The 24683-nt window shown below is 45.6% G+C and overlaps 1 protein-coding gene across 1 annotated transcript; it reads left to right on the plus strand.

The window, feature by feature from the left end:
- Positions 1-13174: 13174 nt before the first annotated feature.
- On the plus strand, positions 13175-23488 carry DDX20 (DEAD-box helicase 20). Its single transcript, XM_046645775.1, has 11 exons — positions 13175-13668; positions 14088-14182; positions 16288-16456; positions 17056-17170; positions 17293-17435; positions 17584-17722; positions 17821-17879; positions 18798-18880; positions 19242-19347; positions 19489-19590; positions 21738-23488. Exons 1-11 carry the CDS (start codon positions 13368-13370, stop codon positions 22898-22900), a joined length of 2475 nt encoding a protein of 824 aa, XP_046501731.1. The 5' UTR covers positions 13175-13367; the 3' UTR covers positions 22901-23488.
- Positions 23489-24683: the final 1195 nt, after the last annotated feature.

Genomic DNA, 24683 nt, shown 5'->3' on the forward strand with positions numbered 1-24683 from the left:
GGGGGGCGCGGCTGGGCGGCCGCGGCGGGCCCTCCCGGCAGGGGTTTGCACTGCGCGAGGGCCGCCGCTCCTGGGGGGCTGGCGGGGGGACACCTGGTCCTGGCCGGCGCGGCCGGGGGTATCGTGAAGGCAGACTGTGCCCACGCCCCCCAACAAAGCACGTGACTCCTGTTTGGTCGTGAAGAGAGAGCACAGCCTTCCGAGTGGGCATTAGGTAGCGGTCTCAGTAAGAAGCTGAGTGCCACAGTGTCAACGCCCTTTCCCAAACTCCGCTCAGGAAAGGAACATCCTCCACACCAGAAGCAGCTCAGCTGCTCTTTATATTTTCCCCTCCAAAGTGGACTCCGGACGTGTGGCTCTATTTCATCTCCTAGTGTAGCATCCTCCCACTCCACTGCTCACCCGCAGAGCAGAGGAGCCACCGCTCGGTCCATTCACTTAATTAACACAAATCAATGGAAGGGTCACTGTACTCCTGGCGAGGTTGTAGGTCTGGGGATATTGAATAAGACAGGTAAGGTCTCTGCTCTCAAAAAGGTGCATGGGGCGGGAGGAGGGGAAGGACGAGCCAAACAGGTAAAAATAAATAAACGCGGTCATTTCAGGTAGTGATTATTTATGAAAACATAAAGAGGGTAATGGGATGGGGGCTGCTTTCAATAGGGTGGGCAGGGAGAGGAGGAGCAGGCCTTTCTCTTGCCCTGTACTCGGGCGTCAGTTATCCTAACTCTTGCTCTGGGCTCTTGCGAAGCTCTCTGTAAGGTGGGGAAGGAGGGGTACTCAACGATGCTCCGATTCTATCAACAGGCACGGCCCGAGCGCCTGAGGTGTGCGAGCTTCCGCAGGCCCTGGGCGGTGGAGTTGTGGCAGATGGACCCGAGACGGGCAGCAGGGGGCCGGGGCGCTCCGCCCAGGGAAGCTCGGGACCCGCCGCGCCCGCCTCCGCACGCGCCCCGGGGCGGGTCCTCCCCCGTGCCCAGGCGGCGCGCCACCCAGCTTGGCCCGCCGGGGGCGGTGTTGCAGGGCCCGAGAGTAATTAGGGTAATTAGCGACGTGTTGTTTCAAGGTAATTGAAGAGGAAAGTTTGCCCCAGGCAGAATTTGGGGTCTCTGAGGGAGACAGAACCGTGAAGACCTGAGAGAAGGCGCGAAAGAGAGAATGCAGGCGCTGCGGTCATTCCGATCCGTGTCCACAAAGAGCGCCCCTTCCGCTTACTGTTCAAAGGTGAGAGGGAGAGAGGGAGGAAGGATAAAAACGAACATCTTTAGAAAACTTTGGGAGTCGGGTCAGGTGGCTTCCACTTAACACCGGGTCCTCAATGATGGTGGACTTGCTCACGTCTTTCGGCCTAGCTCTGAGTACCCACTTTGGACGAAGCTGGGGCAGCGGGAGCCGAGGGATAGAGTAAAGAAAGAAGCGGCGTAGGTGGGTCAGAACTCAGTCCGAAGCCCGCGACCCGGCGGCCTTTCACCAAGCCCAGGTGCCCGCGCTCTCTTCACCGTGGCTGCTCAGGATTCTGCGCGGGTCCGAGAATCCAACTTTTGCGGACGGAGCTGAGAATCTGCTCAGGCGTTTCGAACGCCCGCTGGGAGAGCCTGAAATTACATGTCCTTCATCTCTCTCGGCCAGCCGGCCACCGCGGCGAGTCCCCGCCTGTCCGCACAGCGTCGCCGCCGGCCCTCCCGCTTCCTTGCAGTTGTGAGCCGAGATCCCCAAGGGGCCTCCTTCCGTGGGACCCGAGCAGTGTTCAGAGTAGGAGCCACCCCCAAGGAGAGAGCTGCAGGTGTCCAGCCTAGCCGAACCGGTTCTGGAGTTGAATCCTCTGCGACAGGCATAGAAAGGGAGACCAGACCGTTGACACAGAGTCCACCGAGGAAGTCTTACTCCGGGAGAAAAGCCACGAAAGGGTTCCTCAACCCGGAGGGCCGTGCTTTGCTCACTGTTTAATCTCCAGCGCCGGCTCAGTGGCGGCTGTAGGAGGCGCTGAGTGAACATTTGTGGGTCTACGGTTGAAAGTCTTTAGAGGCAAGTTTAAGCCCTGGTTTTCTCCATCTCTGAGAGCTCATGGGCTGGAATCCCCTTGGATGTCAGGAAGGTGGCTGTGGTTAAAAGTCCAAGAGATGCAGGCTGATCTCTCTGTAAGAACTTAGGACTGGGTGGTTAGGTCTTCCAGACTGTTGAGGACACTAGTAGGACCTTGCACCAATGCTTTCCTTTTAGTGGCCTCAGTTTTCTCTACTTATAGTTTAAACCCATGTGAATCTAACACTTCTATACTCCCTACAAAACTCTATTTTGACAATGATCTGTGAAGTAGTCAGGACAAGAGGAATCCATCTTAGAGATGAAGAATACATTGTTAGCAAAGCCAGATCGCATTCCATCCACTTTTAAGGTCAAAGACTTGGGGAGAAAAAAGTTGATGACCATAATCTCAGTTCAGTGCTCCCGAGACAGGTCCCAGACAAGACAGAGGTGCTATTACTGTGAGGGTCTCACAGGACTTTGGAGGGTAATTACTCTCCAGCTCTGAAGTCCTTTCATGATGCTGGGCCATTGCGACTTTCTTTTCCCTTGCTCCTGAGAAGGCTGACATTACCCCCGGGGTGTGTGGGGCTCTCCCTCTCTCCTTGTTTCTGAAGAGGTAGCTGTGTCCACTGGGCAGCGCAGGAGACAGGAGTAGGAAAAAGGGCTGCCTTGCTCCACTTTTCTTTTCTTTTTTTAAGGGTGTAAGTGGTAGAGAACAAAGCCTGTTGCCAGGTTATATAAACATGGGTAAATATTCCTGGGCTGAGGATGGGGGATGGCGAACATGATTCATTTTTGCTGAAGAGGAATCAAATGGTTCAGCCTCCTCCCTCCTGCCCCCCGAAACTCAGCCTGGAGGGAGGATGAGACTATCTCATTCAAAAATAAAGAATAAATCAAAGGTCTTGAGATTGGTGGTGAACATACCTTCTCAAAGCCATGCAGAGCTGAGGTGGAACCCTCGGAAGGCACAGGGCATTTGCTGGTGGGGATGTGTATGGTGGGTACTTTTCCTGGGGGAAAGGGTGCAGCTCCTGGAAGTGGTGTCTAAGGGTGTCAAACTCTTGGGGTTTGCCCAGCCTAGTCAGGGAGGGTGGCCCCCTCTGTTCCACTGCCAGAGCCTGAAGATCCTGGCACCAATGGCTGAGCTCAAAGGGAGAGGCAGAACCAGCTGTGTCCCAACAGAGCTCAGATCCTAAACTAAACAATGGAAACACTGCCATTCTCCTGGCTCCAGATCCTATGGCCCCCACCTGGAGGTCCCCACCCACCAAGTCCTAGCTAGCTCTGGAAGATGCATCCCTGGGTGAGGCAGTATCCATCTCATCGCCACTGGCAACAGAAGAGCTGGGGAGCTCACCCTGATGTGAGGAAAGAGATACGTGGCCACACACAGTCTGGAAACCTCATCGTAACATCACCCTCCCAAGGGTGGGGTCCATGTCTCCATTGCCCTCTTGCCTCCACCCCTTGTGGCTGCCAACAGCCATTATCCCAATTCCCCCCCCCTCCCCCCACCCCCATGCCTCCTGAGCATCAACAGGAAAGGCTGACCCTAGAGATCACATGCTATTGGAATGTGTTCAGATATCATTTCAGGACTGTTTCTCTCCAGACAGAGGACATTGCCTGGCAGGCAGGCCCAGAAGTGCTGAGCAGAGACTGCGCGTCTGAGTGTGAACACATTGAGATGACGCGGGAGGTACTGGACTGAGGCTCAGCAGTTCTTGAAAGAATCTAACTCCTAGCTTTCATGACATCTTCTTCGGTCCACCTTAGACAGAAGACTGAGCTCCTCTGTCCCTTATAATCCCAACACCAGGGGAGACAGCAGAGGGACGAAGTGGCCAACACGTTAGGAGGCCTCTCAGTTCCAAAAGAAAGATTCAGTTTGGGTTCTAATTGAAAATTCTTTTGACCGGGTAGAGGATTCAAAGACGCTGGTCATAAAAAGCTCCATTAGCTTTCAGTGTCTGTAAACATAGAGTATCATTCTCACCTCTTATAAACTGAGCAACTGAAGCTCAAAGAGATTGGTGTGTATAGTGATGAATAAGGTCTCCCTGCTTCCAAGGTGACCTCTTTCTACTCCCCTACTCCGCAAGAGCAGGAGGGATGTGCCCTAAGGTGGCTTGCTAAGATGACTAGAGCCATTGAGGGGGTGAATCCTGGTAGTTGCCTATCCACAAAATCGCCCTCACTTTTACACATAGTGCTAACTTAGACACCACGCTCGTAGCCCTAACATCCTTACAGAGTCACTGGGCTGCAAGACCAGGCTATCAGTTATGCAGATACTGAAACTTTTTGGAGGGAGTTAGAAGGAAGGTACCTGAGGAAGAAAAAGCAGTATAGCATTTTAAGAAAGCTTCATGTATGAATGGGCTGTCTCACCTGAACAAGTCAGAGGGAATTTTAAGTGCAAAATTAGGCTAATTCAAATAGTGAACAGTTAGTCTATGGACGGCTACTGAGCCCTATTTGGAATTATTTGCAGCCGTGGGCCTGGTGCTTATTGTACCCAAGCAATAGTTTCATTGCTACTTGGGGACCAAATATTTCCATTTTGCAAACATTTGCTGGAAAATCAAATATTTTTCAATTGTAAAGAACACCTGAAGAATGTCAGGGCACACTAAGTGAAATACGGAATTTGTGCAAACTAACCAGGTAGATGTGAACTGCACTGAGAAGGAACATGACTTGCTCCCAGCACTCTCCTGGGGACATTCTGCCACACTGAATTCCCCGGAGGCCCAGTCCTGGCTTCCCTGTAACCTTATCATGGCCTGCAACTCAGAATGAAAGCTCATCTTATACACACTACTTGGCCATCTCCACCAGGCTCTGATAGCTGTAAGCAAGGACCAGGGGTTGGCAGCCTGCCAGGGGCTTGTTAGCAAGAGAGAAAGGCAGCTACCTGCTTCTCCTCCTGAGATCATGGCGTGAGGGAAAAAGGAGGCCACATCTCAGGTTAGGTTTACTGCATATTTGCTTCCACAAGGCTGCCTCCTAAGCTACTTCTGGTCTTTTGCAGGAGCCAGAGAACTGTGCTAGCCCTGATCAGATGTCAGCCCCGAGACCTGGTGGAGATCTCAGCCTGGAAACCCTGAGGGGAGCTGGTGCTGAGGATGATGACTGCTTCTGAGAGGGCTGCTGCTTGACCCAAGAGGCAGGACTCTCTCCCTGGGGCTTTGTGGGGAGGGGGCTGGGTGGCAACCTCAAGAGGCAACCTCAAGTTCCCAGAGCAGAAAGGCAGTGAGGCCAAGAAACACTGTCACCATGTAACAAATGAAGATGCATGTTGAAGAATAGGAGCTGTACATGCAAAGGCGTTTGGGTTTTTCCTGCCTCCCTCCTCCCTGCCTTTGGACAGGTTTTCTTTGCTGTGATCATTCCCCATGAATCATCATCCACTGAAAGTGACTGAGGCAATGGAGAGTGAATAATGAATCCCCCAAATGGTCTTTTGTGTCTCTGCCTGGAGGGTTTTGGAAATAACTTGCATTTTAATTTTCCTGACTTAGAATCATAGAATTTTGGAGCTAAAAAGGACCTTATAGATAATGAGGGAATTGTGACCTCAAGGAAAGACTGGAAGTCAAGATAGGTGGGTCTGAACCTCCGTCCTCTCACCAAAAGTGGTGCTAGCTTACATTTATTGAAGGCTTTCCTTGTGTCCGGCATCACCTATTCTTCCCAAACCCTCGGAGGCAGGGGCTCCTATTGCCCCCGTTCTGCAGATGAGGAGGGGAAATGGGAGGTGGGGGGGCTGTTAGGGGGGCCAGAACCCCTCTCAGGTCACAAAGAGGCTCTGACTCTGGCTCCAGAACACACGCCCTCTCAGTCACTCCACCACTTCGCTGTGTGGTCTTGGATACCTAATTTAACCTCTTAGGGTCTCATTTTTCTCCTCTGTGATCTCTAAAATTTTACAACTCTAATGGTGTGGACTTCCTGGCCAAGCATATGATTTTACAGGAAGGTGCAGGGCAGGAACATTAAGTGATTTGCCCTCGGTCACCCAGCTTGCTAATGGCAGAACCAGCACAGGAACCCAGACCCAGTGATCTGCTCTCCCCTGCCCCCCCAGGCAAGACCTCCTTCCCCTCTACCTCACATGGCAGGTGTTTCTAGAGGGACCCAACTCCTTGCTTTAGAGGAGATCTGTTCTATGACTTCAGATAGCTAGATAGATGGGAGAGGTTGGGTTTGGGTGTGGCCAATGACGACACTGAAGATGAGTGTAGGAGGCTGCTGATATTTGTCTAAGTACCTTTGACCTATCTGTCTGTCTACTGGCTGCTATCTTTTTCAGGTCAAGAGTGGTGATCAAAACCATGCAGTAACCACAGGGAAAGAGCATGGTGATACCATGGCTGGTGTGGCACATACATACAGTTGTTTGTCCTCAAAAAGCCAATGTTACCACGTTGTGCTGGCTCTCTCACCCAGCTTCCTCCTGGTGACAGTGGTCAAAAGCCTGCTCCTCTCTCCCCCTTCTGTTGTCATTTGCTCCCCCTGCCCCAGGATCTGATCACTAACTGGTGTGTGATGAGTGTCCCTTGGGAGGAGCCAACGTCCAAGAGGCTCCCAGCTGTGCTCTGGTAATCAGTATGTACCACCTTTTCCAGCAGCCCCATCCCAGTGTCCTCCCTACTGAAAAAGAGATGGGAAAGGGGTGGAGGTGTCAATAAACAAATCATTGGAGTGCATCTGAAGTGAGAACAAGGGCACCCTGGGTGAGGTGTTACTCTATTCACAATGGCGCTGTGTGTCCATATATGTGTGTGAGTGTGCATGTGGCTCAGACACTCTGAAATGAGCTCTCACCCACTGGTGAGTGGAAAATTAGCTTTGGCAGGTGAGGAACTGGGTGACAGGTGAGGAAGCCAGCAGGGTATCAGTGTTATCCTTCTACTACTGCTATTTGCTGGTGTTGCTAACAATATCTCTCCCCTCCTCCTGAATAGTAATTAGGTAGAGTGAAATGACTTGGAAGAGCTTGGGCATGTGGGAGAGTGATATGAATTTGTTAGAATGGTCTCGCGACCTTTACAAGCTGGTGGTGTGCTTTGCAGGTGGGCTGCAGTGAGCTAGTAAGAACTGGCATTTTCCTGATGGCCCACAAAGCAAGCTGTGTGGATTACATTTCTCTGACAGTGGGAGAAGAGATGGTGGTCCAGGGACTAAATCCTGGGAAATTCTGCCATATGGCGTAATGTTGGAGGGAATGTGGGCCAGGACTGGCAGGCAGGAGACCTGAGGTCTTGGACTGGCTCTTCTGCCTCTCTGTCTGACTCTAGTTGGCCCTGTAATCTCTCCATGCCTCAGTTTCTCTAACTATAATGTGGGACAAATACTCCCCCTGCTACCTGCTTGTTGTGAAGGTAAAGCGTGTAAAGGCCCTTTGAAATGTCAAGAGCACTGTTCCAAATGTGAGGCCTGACTGCCAAGGGAATTTGCGGAGCCTAGAGGGAGGCAGCAGGCTGCTTCTGCGTCAGTTTCACAGCCTGTGCTCAGACAGGTACTTAAGCATCTCACATCCATAAATCTCATCTCCTATCTAGAGTCAGCAAATAAGAGAAAGGGCAGGCTGCCGCTCTGCTACCATCTGATCTTCTTACCAACCTCCCCCTGCCCCCACCCAAGGCAAGCATCCCTCTGCCCTCTCTCATCTGCTCCTGGCCTGTCAGTTTAATTTAACAAGGTTGCAGGAGAGGTTTGATTTAATCAAACCAGTTGCTGTATCCATTCTGTGCAGAGGTCCCTCAGTGTCACCACCGAGGCTCAGATTAGACAGTGACAATTACTTCTTCTTCTATTGCCTCCCCTTTTGTTTCTCTCCCTGGAGGGAACAAGGAGGCAGACCAATCTCCTGGGACCTAAGAATAGATGCAGGAGGATCAAAGGAGGGAAGCAGGCTCTGGCCTGAGAAAGCCCTTCTCTGTGCCTTACATGGCCTTGTTTAAGGCTGAGCAACAGCCTGAGGGATGGGAGGAATAGAAAATGTGAGCAGAGTGGCTCTGGAAAGGCTCGAAGCTGCCTGAGGACATAGTGGTGCCATCATCTGTGCCATCATGAATGGTCCCTGGAGATAAAACAAGTCTTCCTTATTGTCAGGAAACTGGGTGGATGGTGGGCTGAGGGAGCAGAGTAGCTGTATGCTCTGCATACCCCAGACCATTCATTTCCAGGTTCTCAGCCTGGATTCTGAGGTCTCCGGAGCTGGGAGACAACAGCAACAAAAAATTGTGAGACTCCATCCATCTGAGTTTCTGTGGCTCTGTTCTTGGCCTGAAAGCAGCAGTGATAGGAGGAGCAGCCCCCTGAACCAGGGGTGCAAGGGAGGCTGTGTGGATGTAGGATAACTGTAGTGTGTGTCTTGGGGAAGGAGAGGAACTGTGCTGTGGGGTGTGTGTGTTATGTATATGAGTGTCAGTGGTGGAGAACCAGGCAGGGCATCTCTGGTGCAGGGGCTTCAGGGTTTAGGGAGTTTAGAATTCCAGAACAAATCTTTCTTCTTGCTGTTTCACTCTTTCATTTCCCTTCTTTTCCAGGAAGCAGATGCTCAGCATCTCTTGCTCCTTGAGCAGCTCCCAGAAGAGAGACAAAAGCCTCTTGAAGGGGACCCTCGCTTAGGGTAATGGGAATCCTTTTCCCTTTTGCTCATTTGTGTCACATTCTTCCATTGGGCTGGGCAACTGACAGGTGCACCCCTCCCCGGGCCCCTTTCAGAGTGCCCTCCCTGCCATTTGTCTCTTACCCAGATATCCAACAGACACCATCATCGGCAGGAGCCGAATATGATTAGCAGAAACCCTTCCTGACAGCTCCAAAGAGAATCCCACAAATGCATATTCTATTGAGTGCATTTCATTGCTGCTGACAGCCGCTTTATCAATTAAATTCCACATTCCCAGTCTTTGGAGATGCCATGAACCTCCCTACCTAATAAATCACAGGCCCCCAGTTATTGTTAAATGTCCCATCAGTCTCTAATAAACTCCCTGCCAACAGGGGTAGGTTATTTATTATGCTGCCTGGACAAGAATGAATGGGGCCCCGTTCTCACAAGGAGAAGAGCAAACGTACCGCCTTCCTCCCTGAAGACTGAGGCTGTGGTATTAAATGGGGCAATTAATCAACACGGGCCTTGGGCAGCAGGGAGTCTGGCCCACAGTGAGGGAGGATGGCCTGCGGTTCTTTACTGAAAGCCAGCCAGGCAAATCTCCATGGCAGGAGGTGGCAGTGCAGGGTGCAGGGGCCCGGACCTTTGCTGCATCTCCCCCTCTCCTAATTCCTGTCTGAAAAGGTACCAAAGATGTAGTCACCCCATAGGTCATGAGGCACGTGTAAAAAGTTATTCTCCATGTTGGGAAGTAGCCACGTAGGATTGAGCAGGGTCACGAAACAATAACTTCTGTCCAGAAGGCCAGATATTATCACTTGATAAACTTGATATAACTTAAATTTATTGATGGTGCTAGTCCACTGAGCAGATGAACTGAATACAGATGGGAAAGAGAACTAGGAAGCAAGTGCTCAGTCCCTGTTCGCTGGATAAATAGTACATGGTAAGCACTGGCCCATGGAAAGCGGTGCATCAACACTTAAAGGAGCCAGGAGCTATGAGTGCAAGAAACAGTGTGTAAGTTGGGCCTTGCTGTTACCTGCCACAAATTAGATCCCAAACTTAGATGATGCTTCATGGGCTGCAAGTTAAAACCCGAACTCCTTACCTTTGCCATTAATCAAGCCCCAATCTACATTTCCAACTGAATTTCTCTTTATTGCTACCTAACTACCCCCTTTGGGAGAGCATGACACGTTCACTTTATATTCCTTATGGTGGCAGGCAAGGTCTTCCATAGTGGGACCAATATATCCCTGCAGCCTCTTTCCTGGTAATTGCTGCCATACTTGCCTCCGTTCACAGTAAAGCTCATACCTTCCCTAAACTACTGCGGTTTTTCAGGCTTCCACGCCTTTGCACAAACTGTTCCTTTTGCCCAGAATATCTTTCTAGCTTGTCTGCTTGGGGAGCTCTCCTTCCACCCCCACTGCCTGATGAATTCCTTATCTATGCTTCAGGATCAGCTCACAAAATCAGCCCCTCAGTGCTTCCCTGGACCTGAGGTTTGTCTCCTGATGCTGCTGTCTTGGCAGAAGTGCTGGACTCCAAGGACTAGGTAAGGAGCCATCTGTGCATGGAGTTTCTCTCGTGCTTTTCTCTGCATGCTATAAACCACTTCGATTTTGGGTGGGGATCAGAAGAGCATAGAGAAGAAAGCTATAGCTCTCTGGAAGCCAAAAGCTGTTTTCCTCAATTTCTCAGAAGTTCTCACTCTCTCCCACATGACAGCCACACTTGGAGCAACTAAGCCCTGAAAAATGTCAGCACTGCATATGATTTTATACAACTTTGTGCTACTTGCCTATGTCCTCCTTGATCAGTGCCACCTGTTTGTGTGTGTCTTTCTCCTTGAGGACAAGGGCTCTGGTTATTCTGCCCCATTTTTGTATCTCCAGCATTTGGCTGATTCATATTAGATGTTCAGAAGAGTTTTGTTGAAAGAATGAATAGAGAGATGTTTGCAGATTGAATGCAAATAATAATGTTGCCTTTTGTTGCTTTGAGGGTCAAATGAGAAAAAGTGGCTATAAAAACCTTAGTTCTTTCCCTTCTTTCTTCATTCTCCCACAGATCCTCAAACCCAGGGTGGGCCACCTTATGTCCATGCTTTTATTTACATTGTTTTTCTTTCCTCTGGGTGCAGAGAACCCCACTGTGAAATGATACCATGGGACCATTTGAGCCTCAATGTCCATTCTGAGTCTAAGTCTTACTCCCACTTCTTCAGGTCACAGGAATCTTTCCCTCCTCTAGCTCCCAGGTACATAACGTGAGGAAGGGCCTTCCAGGTAGACAGAACAGCATAAAAAGAGGCTGGGGTCCCATTGTGATGTTTATCCTGGAGAAGGCTGGGAAGCAGACAACAGACCACCTGGTTTCTGTGTATGTTACTTTCATACCTTACCTAGTTATTAAATGGTCTCCTACCTTTGTGCTTTATGTTTACAGCCCTAAAATGATGGTCAACAACATTATTACACTTTTTAACTACTGGGGAAAAATTTTATTGATTTGTATTTTTAGCAATAGCAATACAACTTTTTCCTAGTAACATTACCGCGATATTTTGTCCATAAAATATTGTAACAACAAACACAATAGCAGAATGCCTATAAAACTATAGATGTTCTTTTCTGGAAAAGCAGTCTTCCCGTTTCTTTTGGGATGAGAGCCAGGTTCTTCGTCAGGGATTGGTGTGAATTCTACGGGACTACTGCTGTGCACGTGGAGATCCAGTAGAGATTTTTGAGCAAGAAAGTGTCAGCCATTCAGTGTTTATTAGGTCTAACAAGGGCCTGGTGCTGGGCTGGAGAGCCTGGAGTGACAAAATTCCCATCCTTGAGAAGCTCATAGCTTATTTAGTATGAGGGACAGACATGTAAACAAGTAAACAGAATATGGTAAGAGCTGGACTGGGATTATTTATAGTGTGAAGTAGGAGCCTGCAGTGGGAAATAAAAAAGGTCATCAAAAGGAGCTGAATCTGAAGCCAGACCCAAGCAACCTAAGATACCCACTCAAGAAAAAGATCATTGCAGCACCTGTGGGTGGGTGGCTGGGAGAGAGGAGAAACTCTGGGCAGGGGGACCATTCGGGAGGTTGTTGCAACAGTTAGGATTTGATGGGGCCTAAAATAGGGCAGATGCTATGGAGACTGGAGAAGAGGAATGGATGAAATATTTGGAGGCAAAATTACCTGCCGTCAGCTAGTTGTTAGAAAGGAGAGAGGGATAGTAGAAGGTGGAGTCAGGAATAATTCCCAGGTTTGGGATTTGGGGATCAGGTGATGAAAGGGGGGATACTAAGAGGAAGCCTGGAAGCATTAGGGCTCATTCCCAAGAGTCCCCCTTCTTTCAGATGGGCAGCTGACATTTTCTCAATGTTTTGTAAATTTCTAAGCAAAACGCATCCTCAGGACCCCTCTCCCATGGGATTACCATGCCAGAGAGCCTCCCACATGTGGATCTTCACCCTGTACGTGTGCGGCGCGTGAAGGGGGTGAGAGAGAACGACCAGCATTATGATAGAAGGACAAGGTGAAACTTGGGGCTGGATTCAGAGTCTCTTTAGGTTTGGAATTGTGAATAAGATTAGGTTCCAGACACACTTAAATTTGGAATTATGACTAAGACTTTGTTATAGGTGCTCATTTATTCAATAAATATCGAGCACTTAGTATTTGTCAGATTCTGTTTTTCCCCATTAGGGATTCAGCAGAGAACAAGACAGAGCAGGTCCCTGCCCTCATAGAGTGGCAGAGACAGACAATAAACACATGATTTCAGGTAGTGATAAGCACCTGAGGAAAAATAAAGGAGAACAAGAGAACAGAGTGGTGGGAGAGGCAGGGAGCGGACAGATGGGGGAGCGAGCTCAGGCTGTTCAGGAAAGACCTCTTTGATATCTGAGCAGAGACCTAAAGTAAGGGGAAGTGGTAAAGACTGTTGTCACCCATGAGACGGTGGTGCCGGAGGGATAGGAACAACACACAGAAGACACGTTAAATTTGGGATGCCTGCAGACCCCTCAGCGGAGAAGTGGAGAAGACAGATGGATGTACAGCTCTAGAGGCTGGAGAGAGGTCTGAAGTGGAGATATGAACTTGGGAGCTGTCAGTCCAGATCCTGGTTCCGATTCCATTTACTTTGATTAGCGCTCACCCTGTGCCAGGTACTGTGCTAGGGGCCGGGGACACAGAGGAGAGTGACGCGGGACCGCAGCCAGACATCTACCAGACAACGCGTGAATCCGGAGTCTCGCTGTGCTCGGGGCGCTCTCCGCGAGCACACAGGAGGCAACCGCCGGGCCGGGCGCAGAGGCCGGGGCGTGACGCACCCGGCGCATCACAAAGACCGCGTTGTGAGGGTGGCGAGGCGGACGCGGGGCCGAGAGGACCCGCCCACCGAGGGCCGGGAGGCGGGGCGGCGCCCTCACCGTGAGCGCGCGGCGCCCTCTGCAGGCCGCAGGCGGCGACACCCCGGGAGCCTCAGCTTTCCTGTCCTCCCTCTCCCCGCCTTCCTCAGGTCACATTCTTTGCTGTTATCGCCGTTTGCGAGTCTTTCTAAGCCTCCGACTTGCGTCATCTTTTTCGAGGCCAGCCCTGTCAGTGTGTTCGCTGGAAGACTGCCAATAAAGTTTTTCTTCTCGCTCTCAGCTTCCCCACCTCGCCTCAAGTACCGCGAGATCTGGCGGCGCGGCGACCATGGCGGCGGCGTTTGAAGCCCCAGCGGCCTTAGCGACCGTGGAGACCGCTATGCCTGCGGAGCGGGTGGCGGCGCGGGTCTCCGCCTCGGAGCCAACCCCTGGGCCGGTGCGGAGCCTGCGGACGGCCCACGACGTCGGCGGCCCGCGGACCCGCACGGGGGACGTGCTGCTGGCGGAGCCCGCGGACTTCGAGTCGCTGCTGCTGTCGCGGCCGGTGCTGGAGGGGCTGCGGGCGGCCGGCTTCGAGCGGCCCTCGCCGGTGCAGCTCAAGGCCATCCCGCTGGGGCGCTGCGGGTTCGGTGAGGGCGGGCACCCTGGGGAGGCGGGAGGGCCCGAGGAAGGGGTGCCGAGAGGCGGCGGGGTTGGGCCCGGGAGGAGGCCCACGCGGCCGCCACTGCAGGGCTGGGCCTGGGGCAAATCACTGCACGCCTTCGAGCCTCAGTTTCCTGTTTTGTGAAACAGAGGCACAGTATTGAATTTGAACATAGTTAGGGCCCTTTCTAGCGCTAATAAGTGGTTCTGAGTTTGAGAAGATGAACGGCAGAGGTTCGGGCACCAGGCATATTTCTGGATACGGCCTCGTGCGTTTTTGAGAGCTAACTAAAAGCCAAGGTCCCAAGTAGGTGATGTCTGGAGACCCTTCTAGTTCTCTCACTTCATGTTGGTCCCTAAGCGTCTTCAGCCAGTACTGCCTAATAATAAGGTTTTTTCTTCGCAGATTTAATTGTTCAAGCGAAGTCTGGCACTGGGAAAACCTGTGTATTCTCCACCATTGCTTTGGACTCTCTTATTCTTGAAAACTTAAGTACCCAGGTGAGTGTAGCTCAGAGCCCCCAGAGGAGGGTGTGTGATGTGGATTTTACCACAGTTCGGATGAATACCAGTAGCTCCTCAGAGATAGGAGTGAATTTGATGCATGATTGAATTAAGCCACATGAAAAATATGAAGGTATGAAAGTCAAGTAGACATCAAGGCTGTTGAGTGGTGGCAGTGTGCATGGTGACCAAGGATACATTATTACTGTTAGCAGGTTGGAATTTTCTCTTATTGCTGCATCTTAAATACAGTGTCAGCTGTGTGTGTCCGTTTTGTCATTACTTGAGAATACAGGTAGAGATTATTTATTTATTTATTTTTTCCCCTAAAGATTGGCACCTGGGCTAACAACTTTTGCCAATCTTTTTTTTTTTTTTTCTGCTTTATCTCCCCAAACCCCGCCCTGTACACAGTTGTATATCTTAGTTGCAGGTCCTTCTAGTTGTGGGATGTGGGATGTCACCTCAATGTGGCCTGAGGAGTGGTGCCATGTCCGCGCCCAGGATCCGAACCCTGGGCCGCCCCAGCGGAGGGTGCAAACTTAACCACTCAGCCATGGAGCCGGCCCCCAGAGATTCTTTATTCTTTTATTTGCTGACCAGATTGTGATGAAACTTAGCACTTGGCTTGATTCCTGGTAATGTGGTGCTTTGGCTGTTGCTGGTCCCGCAGGTGGTTCTTACAGCTCCGTGAATGTATCATATTCCTCCCCGATCTTCTAGGTTCGCTTGGAGTGGGTCTGTGATGGCCTTACCCAAATTTACAGGAGATTTGGGTTTGGGAGTCATTTCTTCAACAAAGATTTGTTGAGTCCATATTATGTATAAACAGTATGCCAGGTGTTGGGGATACAGAAATCACATACGATCTTCATAATCTTACTTTGTATTTTTAGGAGTTACGGCAGATTAATATTTCAAGTTCTCAGTCATGTCTATCTGATGATTCTTCCAACAGTATTTTTTAACCTGAATACCCATATTTATCATCTATAAAACTTTTTGAGTCCTATCTTATATCTGCCAAGTCCTGGCTGATGCTGCACATGGAAAATCCTTCTGCTCCCCAAGGACCTGGGCTATTCTACTTGTGAATTGAGATTTTTTTGAGATTTTTGGCTCCTGACAGTTTGGCAGCAGGTCAAATGCCAAATGCCTGAATAAGTTCCATAAATAAAACTTGTATTTTTTAATTTAAGATCTTTGTGTTATTGAAGTAATATATACCCATTTTGGAAAATTGGGAAAATATAGAAAAATAAAGGACAAGTACCAGAAAACAAAATATAATCTCACCTACCCAGAGAGAAACTGCTATTAACAGTTTTGGCATATTTTCTCCTAGTCTTTTTTTTTTAAAGCAGGTTTCTTTCTTCTCATAGTTGAGGACGTGTAGTTTTACCTTCTCCTCTTTCAGTAGTTTTATCGCAAAGTTGTCGCTGTGACTCCCAAGGCCTTTCATGACCAAGCCCCTGGAGCTAGATCTCTGATCTTTACTGTCCCGTAATTCTGTCCAGCCACATGGGCCTCCTTGCTGTTCCTGCAGCACACCAAGAGCGCTGCCATCATAAGGCCTTTGCATTTGCTGTTTCCTCTTCCTGAAAGCATTTCCCTGGGTACCACATAGCTAGCTCTAGTCTGTGGTGTACATTTAGGTCTTTGCTCAAAAGTTACCTCCTTAGAGGGGCTTTCCTTGATTGCTCCATTTAAAATGGCTCCTTCCCTTCTTTCGTTGCTTCTCTCTCTTTTCCCTGTTTGATTTTTCTTCATAGCCCTTTCATTGCCTGCCATTATTTGTATATGTTTGTTTATTTTATATTTTCTTATCATCCAAGAAGGAAAGTGCCATGAGAGCACAGACTTTGTTCTGTTCACTGTTGACTCCCCAGAAACTTGTATGTTGTCTAGCACAGAGCAGGGTCTTATTTAATATTTATTGAATGAATACATGAATAAATGAGTGGAATAGTTTCCCTTGTCAATAAAAACTCATCATTTAAAATGATCATTTAGATGAAAAATAGTTCATCATATAATGAATGTGCCAATCTTGTGTATTTACTCCACTGACTTGTTAAAGGTATATTTTACTTTTTTTTTAGATTTTGATCTTGGCTCCTACAAGAGAAATTGCTGTACAGATACATTCTGTTATCACAGCGATTGGAATAAAAATGGAAGGCTTAGAGTGTCATGTCTTTATTGGAGGGACTCCATTATCACAGGACAAAACTAGACTTAAAAAGTGTCATATTGCTGTTGGATCTCCTGGTAAGATCTCGATGCCTGTTCATAACTGGGGCTTTTAAGGGACTGAACACTTTTAATAGAACAATAAGAATATGGGAATCTTTGATAACTATGATAATTATTTTGAGGATTAGAAACGAAGAGCCTTACCAGTGAGATATAGACATGTGACTGGATTACCAGCAGAATTTATGAAATCTCCACTCCTAAGGATGTTCGAAAACACCTGTGGGACAGGCTTCTGAGAAGAGGAATGAGATGACTTTAAGGAAACTCTTCTAAGCCATGGATTGGGATTATTCTTTGTTTCTCTATTAATCCTTCAGTCGTGAATCACTGAGTCAGAATCTAGCATTCAGTGCCTTAGTGTTCGAGACTTTTGATAGGAATAGTGTTTATTTTCCATACTTATTGGGTATGAAATGTGAGGGAGAAAAAATGGATTTAGGCAAGATCAGAAGTCAGGATTTTTAATTTGTGGTTTAGTGTGTAAATGCTTAATGAAGGTTGGGTGAGAAAAGTCAGCAGCACAACCTGTGAGTAAGTAGAGTAACAACATTGGCTGAGATTTGCACAGATTTGGTGCATCATAAATATTTCAATTTTTTTTTGGAATTTAGGCAGAATTAAACAACTGATAGAACTTGACTACTTGAACCCAGGCAGTATACGTCTCTTTATTCTTGATGAAGCAGATAAGCTTTTAGAAGAAGGCAGCTTCCAGGAGCAAATAAAGTAAGAAAAATAACTAACGTAACTATTAAAATGATACCCCAAAGTATGTATCTTTAGGTTTCCCAGGTGGTGGCTCCTGTCAGAATAGTTTCCATGGTGTGTGTTTTTCTTCTGTTTTGCAGTTGGATTTATTCTTCCTTGCCTGCCAGTAAACAGATGTTAGCAGTGTCAGCTACTTACCCTGAAGTTTTGGCTAATGCTTTGACAAAGTACATGAGAGATCCCACTTTTGTAAGACTAAATTCCAGTGATCCAAGTCTCTTGGGTGTGTACAGATACTAGATACTTATATTACTGGTTTGTTCATGATATTCTGGAGCTTTCCATTGCCTAGTTAACTGTTGCTTTCATATTTGCCATTAGGATATAGCACATATGTTTGTTTTAACAGAAGCCTCTTGACTTCTTTGTAGGTTTGAAACAGTATTACAAAATTGTCAATTCATACCCTTTGGCCCATAAGATTTTTGAGGAAAAAGCTCAGCATTTACAGGAGCTGTTCAGCAGAATTCCATTTAATCAAGCCTTAGTCTTTTCTAACTTGCACAGCAGGTAATGTAACTTAAAAGGTCCTCTGGGGAACTTGTGAAATAAAAGGGTAGGCGTGGGGCAATATTTGTAAAATTATAAGTCTCTGTTATTTTTCATAGAGTACAACATTTGGCTGACATCCTTTCTTCTAAAGGCTTTCCTGCAGAGTGCATTTCGGGTAAGTTCATCTTTTGCTTTAATCTTTGTTTAGTATCCTGACTGAAGCCTCTCCCAAGTCGGGAGGAAGAAATACCACTTTGTGAATGGTCTTGCGAGTGTGAGGTTCCACTGAGTCTTCCGAGTAAAGGAAATTTCAGGTTTATATTTCACTGGAATTTAATAAATCTATATCCTTGCCTTTTGAGAAGTAACTTGGCATATAATAAAAAGTTAGAAAACTCAAGTTAAATCCACAAAGAACTTAATAATTTTATAAAACAGTTTGTCTTTGTCATCTTAAGAGAAAAATATTTAGCTTCTTTATATAACCGTTGTTAAAATGCTAAGAATGCTAACTGAATTGACTGTCTTGTGGTCTTGTGGACAGCAAAAATGATCCATTTTTGACACAAAGCTAAATTATTACTGTTGGCCTATTAGGAATGGAAGAGTTAAAGGAATTTTTCATCATTGAGATCGTTTTTAGAGCTTTGACTGATATCTCAGCTTAGTTTGTGACCTGTTGGCCTAGGCTTGTTGAGTCATGGTGTGCTGTGAGATACCAGGGAGACTGCTTTCTAATGGACGATAGATCATACTTCAACACCAAATTTATAAACAACTGATTAAAGCAATTTTATTTTCCTAAGAATCGTTATACCTCATGTGTAACTTTGCAGATATAATGTTATATCTGCAGGCATAACCTAGTGACCATTTAAAATTGATTTTTGAATTTCAAGTTGATTGCCTAACCATATTTTAAAAGATTCTAACGTTAGGTCTTAACCTAGATTTGCATATAAGAACAGAATTAACTTTGATTGGTATATTTTTAAAGTGTTAAGACTGGGGGAGTTATGATTTCTGCTTTGTATGGATTTGATAAATGTGTATTAGCTTGTTTTTATACGACTTTCTTTTTGGTTCTTTTTAGGCAACATGAAGCAGAATCAGCGTCTTGATGCTATGGCTAAACTGAAGCAGTTTCATTGCAGAGTCCTCATTTCCACAGATTTGGTAAATTTCCTGTTCAGTGTGGGTGACTAATCCATCTTGACATATGTTCTATTATCAGATGTATACAGATTGCATCTGCTTTTTTACGTGAGTGTATCTGACAAGAATACCAGAGCATAATTGTCTTTCCAGTGCTGGGGAATATGCTTTCTTAAAAATGTCTTTTATATTTTTATCTTTATCGTTGAAATTAGTCATTAGAAATGAGTTTCCTTTTCCTTTGCTCCTAAATATCCTTGTTCCTCCTAAATATCTTCCTGTTCTTAATCTGGCTCTTGGTTAAACTAGAGTAATAGTGCGTGCATTGGTACCCATGCTACACTTGATGCAAACAAACAGTTACTCTCTTCTTCAATTCAAGAGTTCCCGTGGGATTGATGCTGAGAAGGTGAATCTGGTGGTAAATCTGGATGTACCATTGGATTGGGAGACATATATGCATCGGATTGGCAGAGCTGGCCGTTTTGGTAAAAAAAAAAAAAAAAAAAAGAAAGAAAGAAAAATTTGGGTGCTTTATTTAAGGGGAGGAATCTGTAATGTGACAGGTGGACTTGGAGTGTCTTTTATGTGAAAATGAGTTACTACTTAACATTCCTTCTGTGCTGTAGGTACTTTGGGACTGACAGTGACCTACTGTTGCCAGGGAGAAGAAGAAAATATGATGATGAAAATTGCCCAGAAATGTAATATCAACCTTCTGGCTTTACCAGGTATATTTTGTCTGTCTCGTTTTGCTATCAGAATAATAATGGTAGTGATGATGGGCCTAATAAAAATAATAGCTAACATAGAGTACTTATGATGTGTCGGGTACTGTTCCAAGTATTTTATGTATGTTAATTCATCTAATCCTCCCCATAATCCTGTGAGGTAATATCTGCTTTTTGTAGATGAGGATATTGAGGAGAGGTTAAGTAATTTGCCTAAGGGCTTACAGCTAATAAGTAGCAGGGAGAGTGTTGCAAGCTACTTACTGGCACATGAAAAATGAAAAATGGTTTACTACTGTATTAGCTCCATTTTTTAGTTTGTAACCTTGCAATTTGATTTTATTCTCTTATATAAGGGTTCCCCCTTATTTGACCTCTTATGTTGCTGTGAAGGTAATTCTTGCCATATTCACCTGTGTTACCGTGGGGAAGGAACAGTATCTTTAACTTGAACACTATTTTGAACATTTTGAAGTGTTTTCTTTTGATTTTAGTGAATCATTTGTCAAGCTGCTTTTTTAAATTGCTGTCTTAGAAACAGTGCATGTTTGAAACTTAATGATCTCTTGAAAACAACCCTAAAAAACTCGTGTGTGGAAATATGGTTTATTTGCTGTATATGTTAATATATGCACGTTAGTCTGTGTGTCTTTGTGTATGTATGTATACACACACATATATACAGAAACTTACGTAATGTACGATGACCTTCTACAATCTGGTATATGGAGTTATTAAATAAATATAACAATGAATATTTTACCAATTTATATTTAACTTCTTTAGTGATTTTTACAAAGCTAGGTTAAGCACAGGTTTGGTAAGCCTGTGGATTCTTGTATTTCTGGCTTTGTAATAACTCATGATCTTTTTACAGATTTCTTTAATTGCTCTGAGCTTATGTCCTGATTTATAAAATATTTGTTTTTGGAGTAAATGGTCTTTAGGTTCTCTTTCAGTTCTAAGACTATATTATGTTAATTTTATGTATAAGTCTATTGGTGATCTGTCAGATGATTACACTGTGGCAAGAAATAAATTGAAAATTGGTAGAAGAGAGTTAAGACTTCTGGTAGGATTCAGTATCATAGCATCTAGTGATAAAATTTGCCTTTGGATACCGGAAAATGACATATTTGGATCTTTATGAGTATAAACAGAGCCCTGAAATCATGAGAAGATGATATTCATGGTGTTAGATCTGTATGGTACTAGGAACTTGTGTGACAACAGACTTCAGATGAGTTGCATGGGGCAGGACTAGGAGGGAAATTGGTTTGTATCCTAGGCCTAGGTAAGCAAGGGGTATCACCTAAGTAGGAATCAGAGTTTTAGTCAGAGGGTCTGTTGAGCAAAGGATCAAGAGCCCCAACTGAAGCATCCAGATCCGAGGGATTAAGTAGTGGGCACAGATACATGAGCAACAACACACAGGCAGAGTCTTTGTAAAGAAGGGGCTCTGTGTATTTTGTCTGCCTAAGGTGAAAATTGATCACACTTTGGAAAGATGTGAGTGTGAGGTGGAAGGAAATTGTCACACCTGGATGGAACAGGAAATTCAGAGTTAGCGCTAGCAAATTTGTAAAAACTTAGAAGTGCCATCAGTACTACAGATCTTTTCACAGTCATCTAGCTTTTTTCTTGTAGAGGGTTTTTTCTCCCCTGTTGAGGGCAGTGATTTCTCCCTGTTGGAGTATAGGGTAGTGGCATTACTGGGCTACAGAGTTGCAGTTGTAATATTTCCCAGTTGATAAGCTTTGGAGAGCACAGTCCATTTTCTAAGATCTTGTGTTGCTGCTAGCAGTAGTGAGGTACAGGGCAGGAGTTGGGGAGAGGGGGAAGAGAAAAGACGGGAGAATTGCTGCAGACTGGCACCGTACTCCTATGGTAACCTCTGTTGAGTGTGTGTGTGGGGAGGAGAGATAGTGCTTGTGAGTATGGGGTGGGTCTTGTGTATTTTTGGGCAAATTTCTTTAGTGCAAGGATTGGGGCTTTTAAAATAATATATTTCTTAAGCTTCTTATGTATTATTACTATATTTTGTTTCTTAACCTTATTTGACCATAGAAAGTTTTATGAAATCATTCAGAAAATACTAGTCTAGAGCAGCTTGAGAATTTTAATATTTTTTTATTCCTTCTCTGTAGATCCCATTCCTCCTGGTCTGATGGAAGAATGTTTGGATTGGGACGTGGAGGTTAAAGCTGCTATGCATACATACGGCTTAGCAAGTGTACCTGCCCAGCCCCTAAAAAAGCAAATTCAAAAAATAGAGAGAACCTTTCAAACTCGGAAAGCTCATGGTAACCACGTGGCTTCATCTAGAAATACTTCTGTATCTGCATTATCAGTCAAATCAAAAAATAATACCAAACAAAAGCTTCCCGTGAAAAGCCATTCAGAGTGTGGAATCTTAGAAAAAGCAATGTCACCAAAAGAACTGGGCTGTGCCATACAATTGGAAGAGCAAATGAAGAATTCTGGTCAGACCCCTGTTGGAAACTCGACCGATAGTCAGCACCAGGTCAAAGAAGCTGTACCTGTGTCACTCCCCCAGATTCCATGTCTGTCTTCCTTTAAAACCCATCTGCCATGCACTTTGCCTTTTGCAGACTTGGTAGAGGATTATGAACACTTTATTAAAGAGGGGTTGGAGAAACCTGTGGAAATCATCAGGCACTACACAGGTCCTGGGGATCAGACTGTGAATCCTCAGAATGGTTTTGTGAGAAATAGAATTACTGAAGAGAGAGTGCAGGTATTGGCAAGTAGTAGCCAATCTGGAGACTCTGAGAGTGACAGTGATTCTTACAGCTCAAGGACTTCTTCCCAGAGCAAAGGAAATAAGTCATACTTGGAAGGCTCTTCTGATACTCAGCTGAAAGACTTGGAATCTGCTCCTGGAGATGGCTGTATCTCTTTGGAACAACCTCTGCATGTAAATGATACCCCTAATCAGGTAGAGTATCAAGAGTCACCTCAAATCCAAATAAAGGCAAGGCATAAAGAGGGAGCTAACCAGAGAGCTAAGCAGAGCAGGAGAAGCCTTCCCAGGCGGTCTTCCTATCGATTGCAGACAGAACCTCAGGAAGATGGTTGGTATGACTGCCATAGGGAAACACATCCAAGTTCTTATGACACCTATCAGGATTATGAGGAGTACTGGAGAGCTTACTACAGGGCCTGGCAGCAGTACTATGCTGCCGCTTCTCAGTCGTATTATTGGAATGCTCAGAGGCACCCAAATTGGATGGCGGCCTATCACATGAATACCATTTATCTACAAGAAATGATGCGTGGCAACCAGTGACTATAGATTATACCTCAGACCGTCGGAGATATCAACAAGTGATACCTTTGCATAGCCGTCCTCCTTGACTTACAGTAGAGTGGCATATAGAGGCATTTTTGAGGAACTTGAAGTCTTGAGACTCTCTGCTGGGACACATCTATTTTTCAGATTGTTTTGACCTTAATCAAAACCTGATTTAGGTCAGGTATATTATCTTTTTTTTAAGAGACTTCATGGATCAGATTCTTGAAAGAAAATTTTGGAGACATAGAGCTAAGGGTCCCAGGGTGCCATTTTCTATAAGCCGTTCCAAAAATAAACATTTAAAAAGACTTATACCACTGCTTACTTAAAAAAATAAAAACAGTTGAGATTTGAAAAATAATGTTAGTTTATGCTCTGGAATTCTTTGCAAAAGGCTTGGCCTGCATTCCATAGAGGTGCATCCTTGTAGAAATTTAGCATGGTAGATCAGAAAATCCCCTTTTAGGTGTAGGCAGGAAGGAATAAAGATTGCATCAGTCTTTCCCAAAGGTACTTGATTTGATGCTATTTGCTTCTGGTAAAAATATTTGCTACCAGTAAAAATATAAACTTAGCCAAATATGTTGACATGTTTATTGTTCATCTTTGGAATGTTTTTTGTTTTTAAGATTGTGAAAGCTGTCCACGTTTTTACTGTGCATTAAATAGCTAAGGATCATCAGTGGCTGTCTTATTTTTGTTTCTCAGGAAGAGGAGCAGCTCTTAATTTTTGTTAGTTCTTGGATCTTTTTATGAATCTAATGAAAGCTATAGATTCATCCCAGAAAATTTCTCATTCTATGAACAAGAATTGTATATGCAATTTCAAAGGACTCATAGGCCCTCTGAAGCCCATCTCTGGAACCCAGGTTAAGAACGGCAATGCATTGCTGGTAGACCGAGGGAAAGTTCCAGCACTTTGTTCAAAGTATTTTGTGGAAGCTGGAATGCATTCTGCTCAAATTCTTCCCACGGTGTGGCCTAATCTTGTGTCTTCTATAAATTTATCCCCAGTTTTTACCTCTAATGCTAGGATCTACGGGGAGCAGTCATTTTTCTGAGATGCTGCATCTATAAATTACAGTTTAGAAAAGTAATGAGATGTTAAATATTCTTTTATTTCTTCTCTGTGGCAGTCCTTTTATGGTTATGCATTTAGTTCCCAAACCTTTCTGTGAACTGGATTTGTGATGAGGGAACCCCTTATGTATGGAGATGGGTATTTACTTTTTAAAAGGAAAGCTCTTCTTTCCTGTGTACATACTTGTCTAGGCAGCATAAACATGTCCCCCCAGGGCTGTCAGCAAACATCCACAGCCATTGTCATTTACTGTCCAACACTCAGATAACAGAGTCCCAAACTCCTGTTTACCTTGCATTCCTGTCATTTGGGTTGGGCAATGGTAGGGTTTACTTCTGCGTATCAGTACTGTGCATTACTGCCAAATTAGAATGAATTAATAGTGTAAATAGCAAATCCATAGTTAAGTCCAGTATGTCATTAAGAATTCATTTAATTACGTACTTAAGATCCTGTCCTTGCTATAAAGTCGAACTTACCTCTTTTTTTTCCTACCTTTTCCCCCATAATACAGCCAAGTTCAGGTTGTCATTGCTAGGGGAATTTAATTAGGATACTCTGGCATCTTAATTAGAGATGAGGTTATCTGTTAGTCTTGAAATTAATTGGGTTCTCTCTTTAGGTTTGTCTTATTTTGTGTTTTTGTTTTTAAATAAAAAAATAAGCTGGAGGTGAGCATATGCATAACATGAAAAT

The sequence above is a fragment of the Equus quagga genome, chromosome 18, assembly GCF_021613505.1.
Source record: "Equus quagga isolate Etosha38 chromosome 18, UCLA_HA_Equagga_1.0, whole genome shotgun sequence".
Taxonomy (NCBI): domain Eukaryota; kingdom Metazoa; phylum Chordata; class Mammalia; order Perissodactyla; family Equidae; genus Equus; species Equus quagga.

Bases quoted from the DNA above. Each gene is read 5' to 3' on its own strand.
- DDX20 (XM_046645775.1), top strand. From the start codon at position 13,368: ATGGCGGCGGCGTTTGAAGCCCCAGCGGCCTTAGCGACCGTGGAGACC. The intron at 17,436-17,583 runs GTGTGTACAGAT...ACTTCTTTGTAG, and splicing joins CAGTGATCCAAGTCTCTTGG to GTTTGAAACAGTATTACAAA. The intron at 17,880-18,797 runs GTAAGTTCATCT...GGTTCTTTTTAG, and splicing joins TCCTGCAGAGTGCATTTCGG to GCAACATGAAGCAGAATCAG.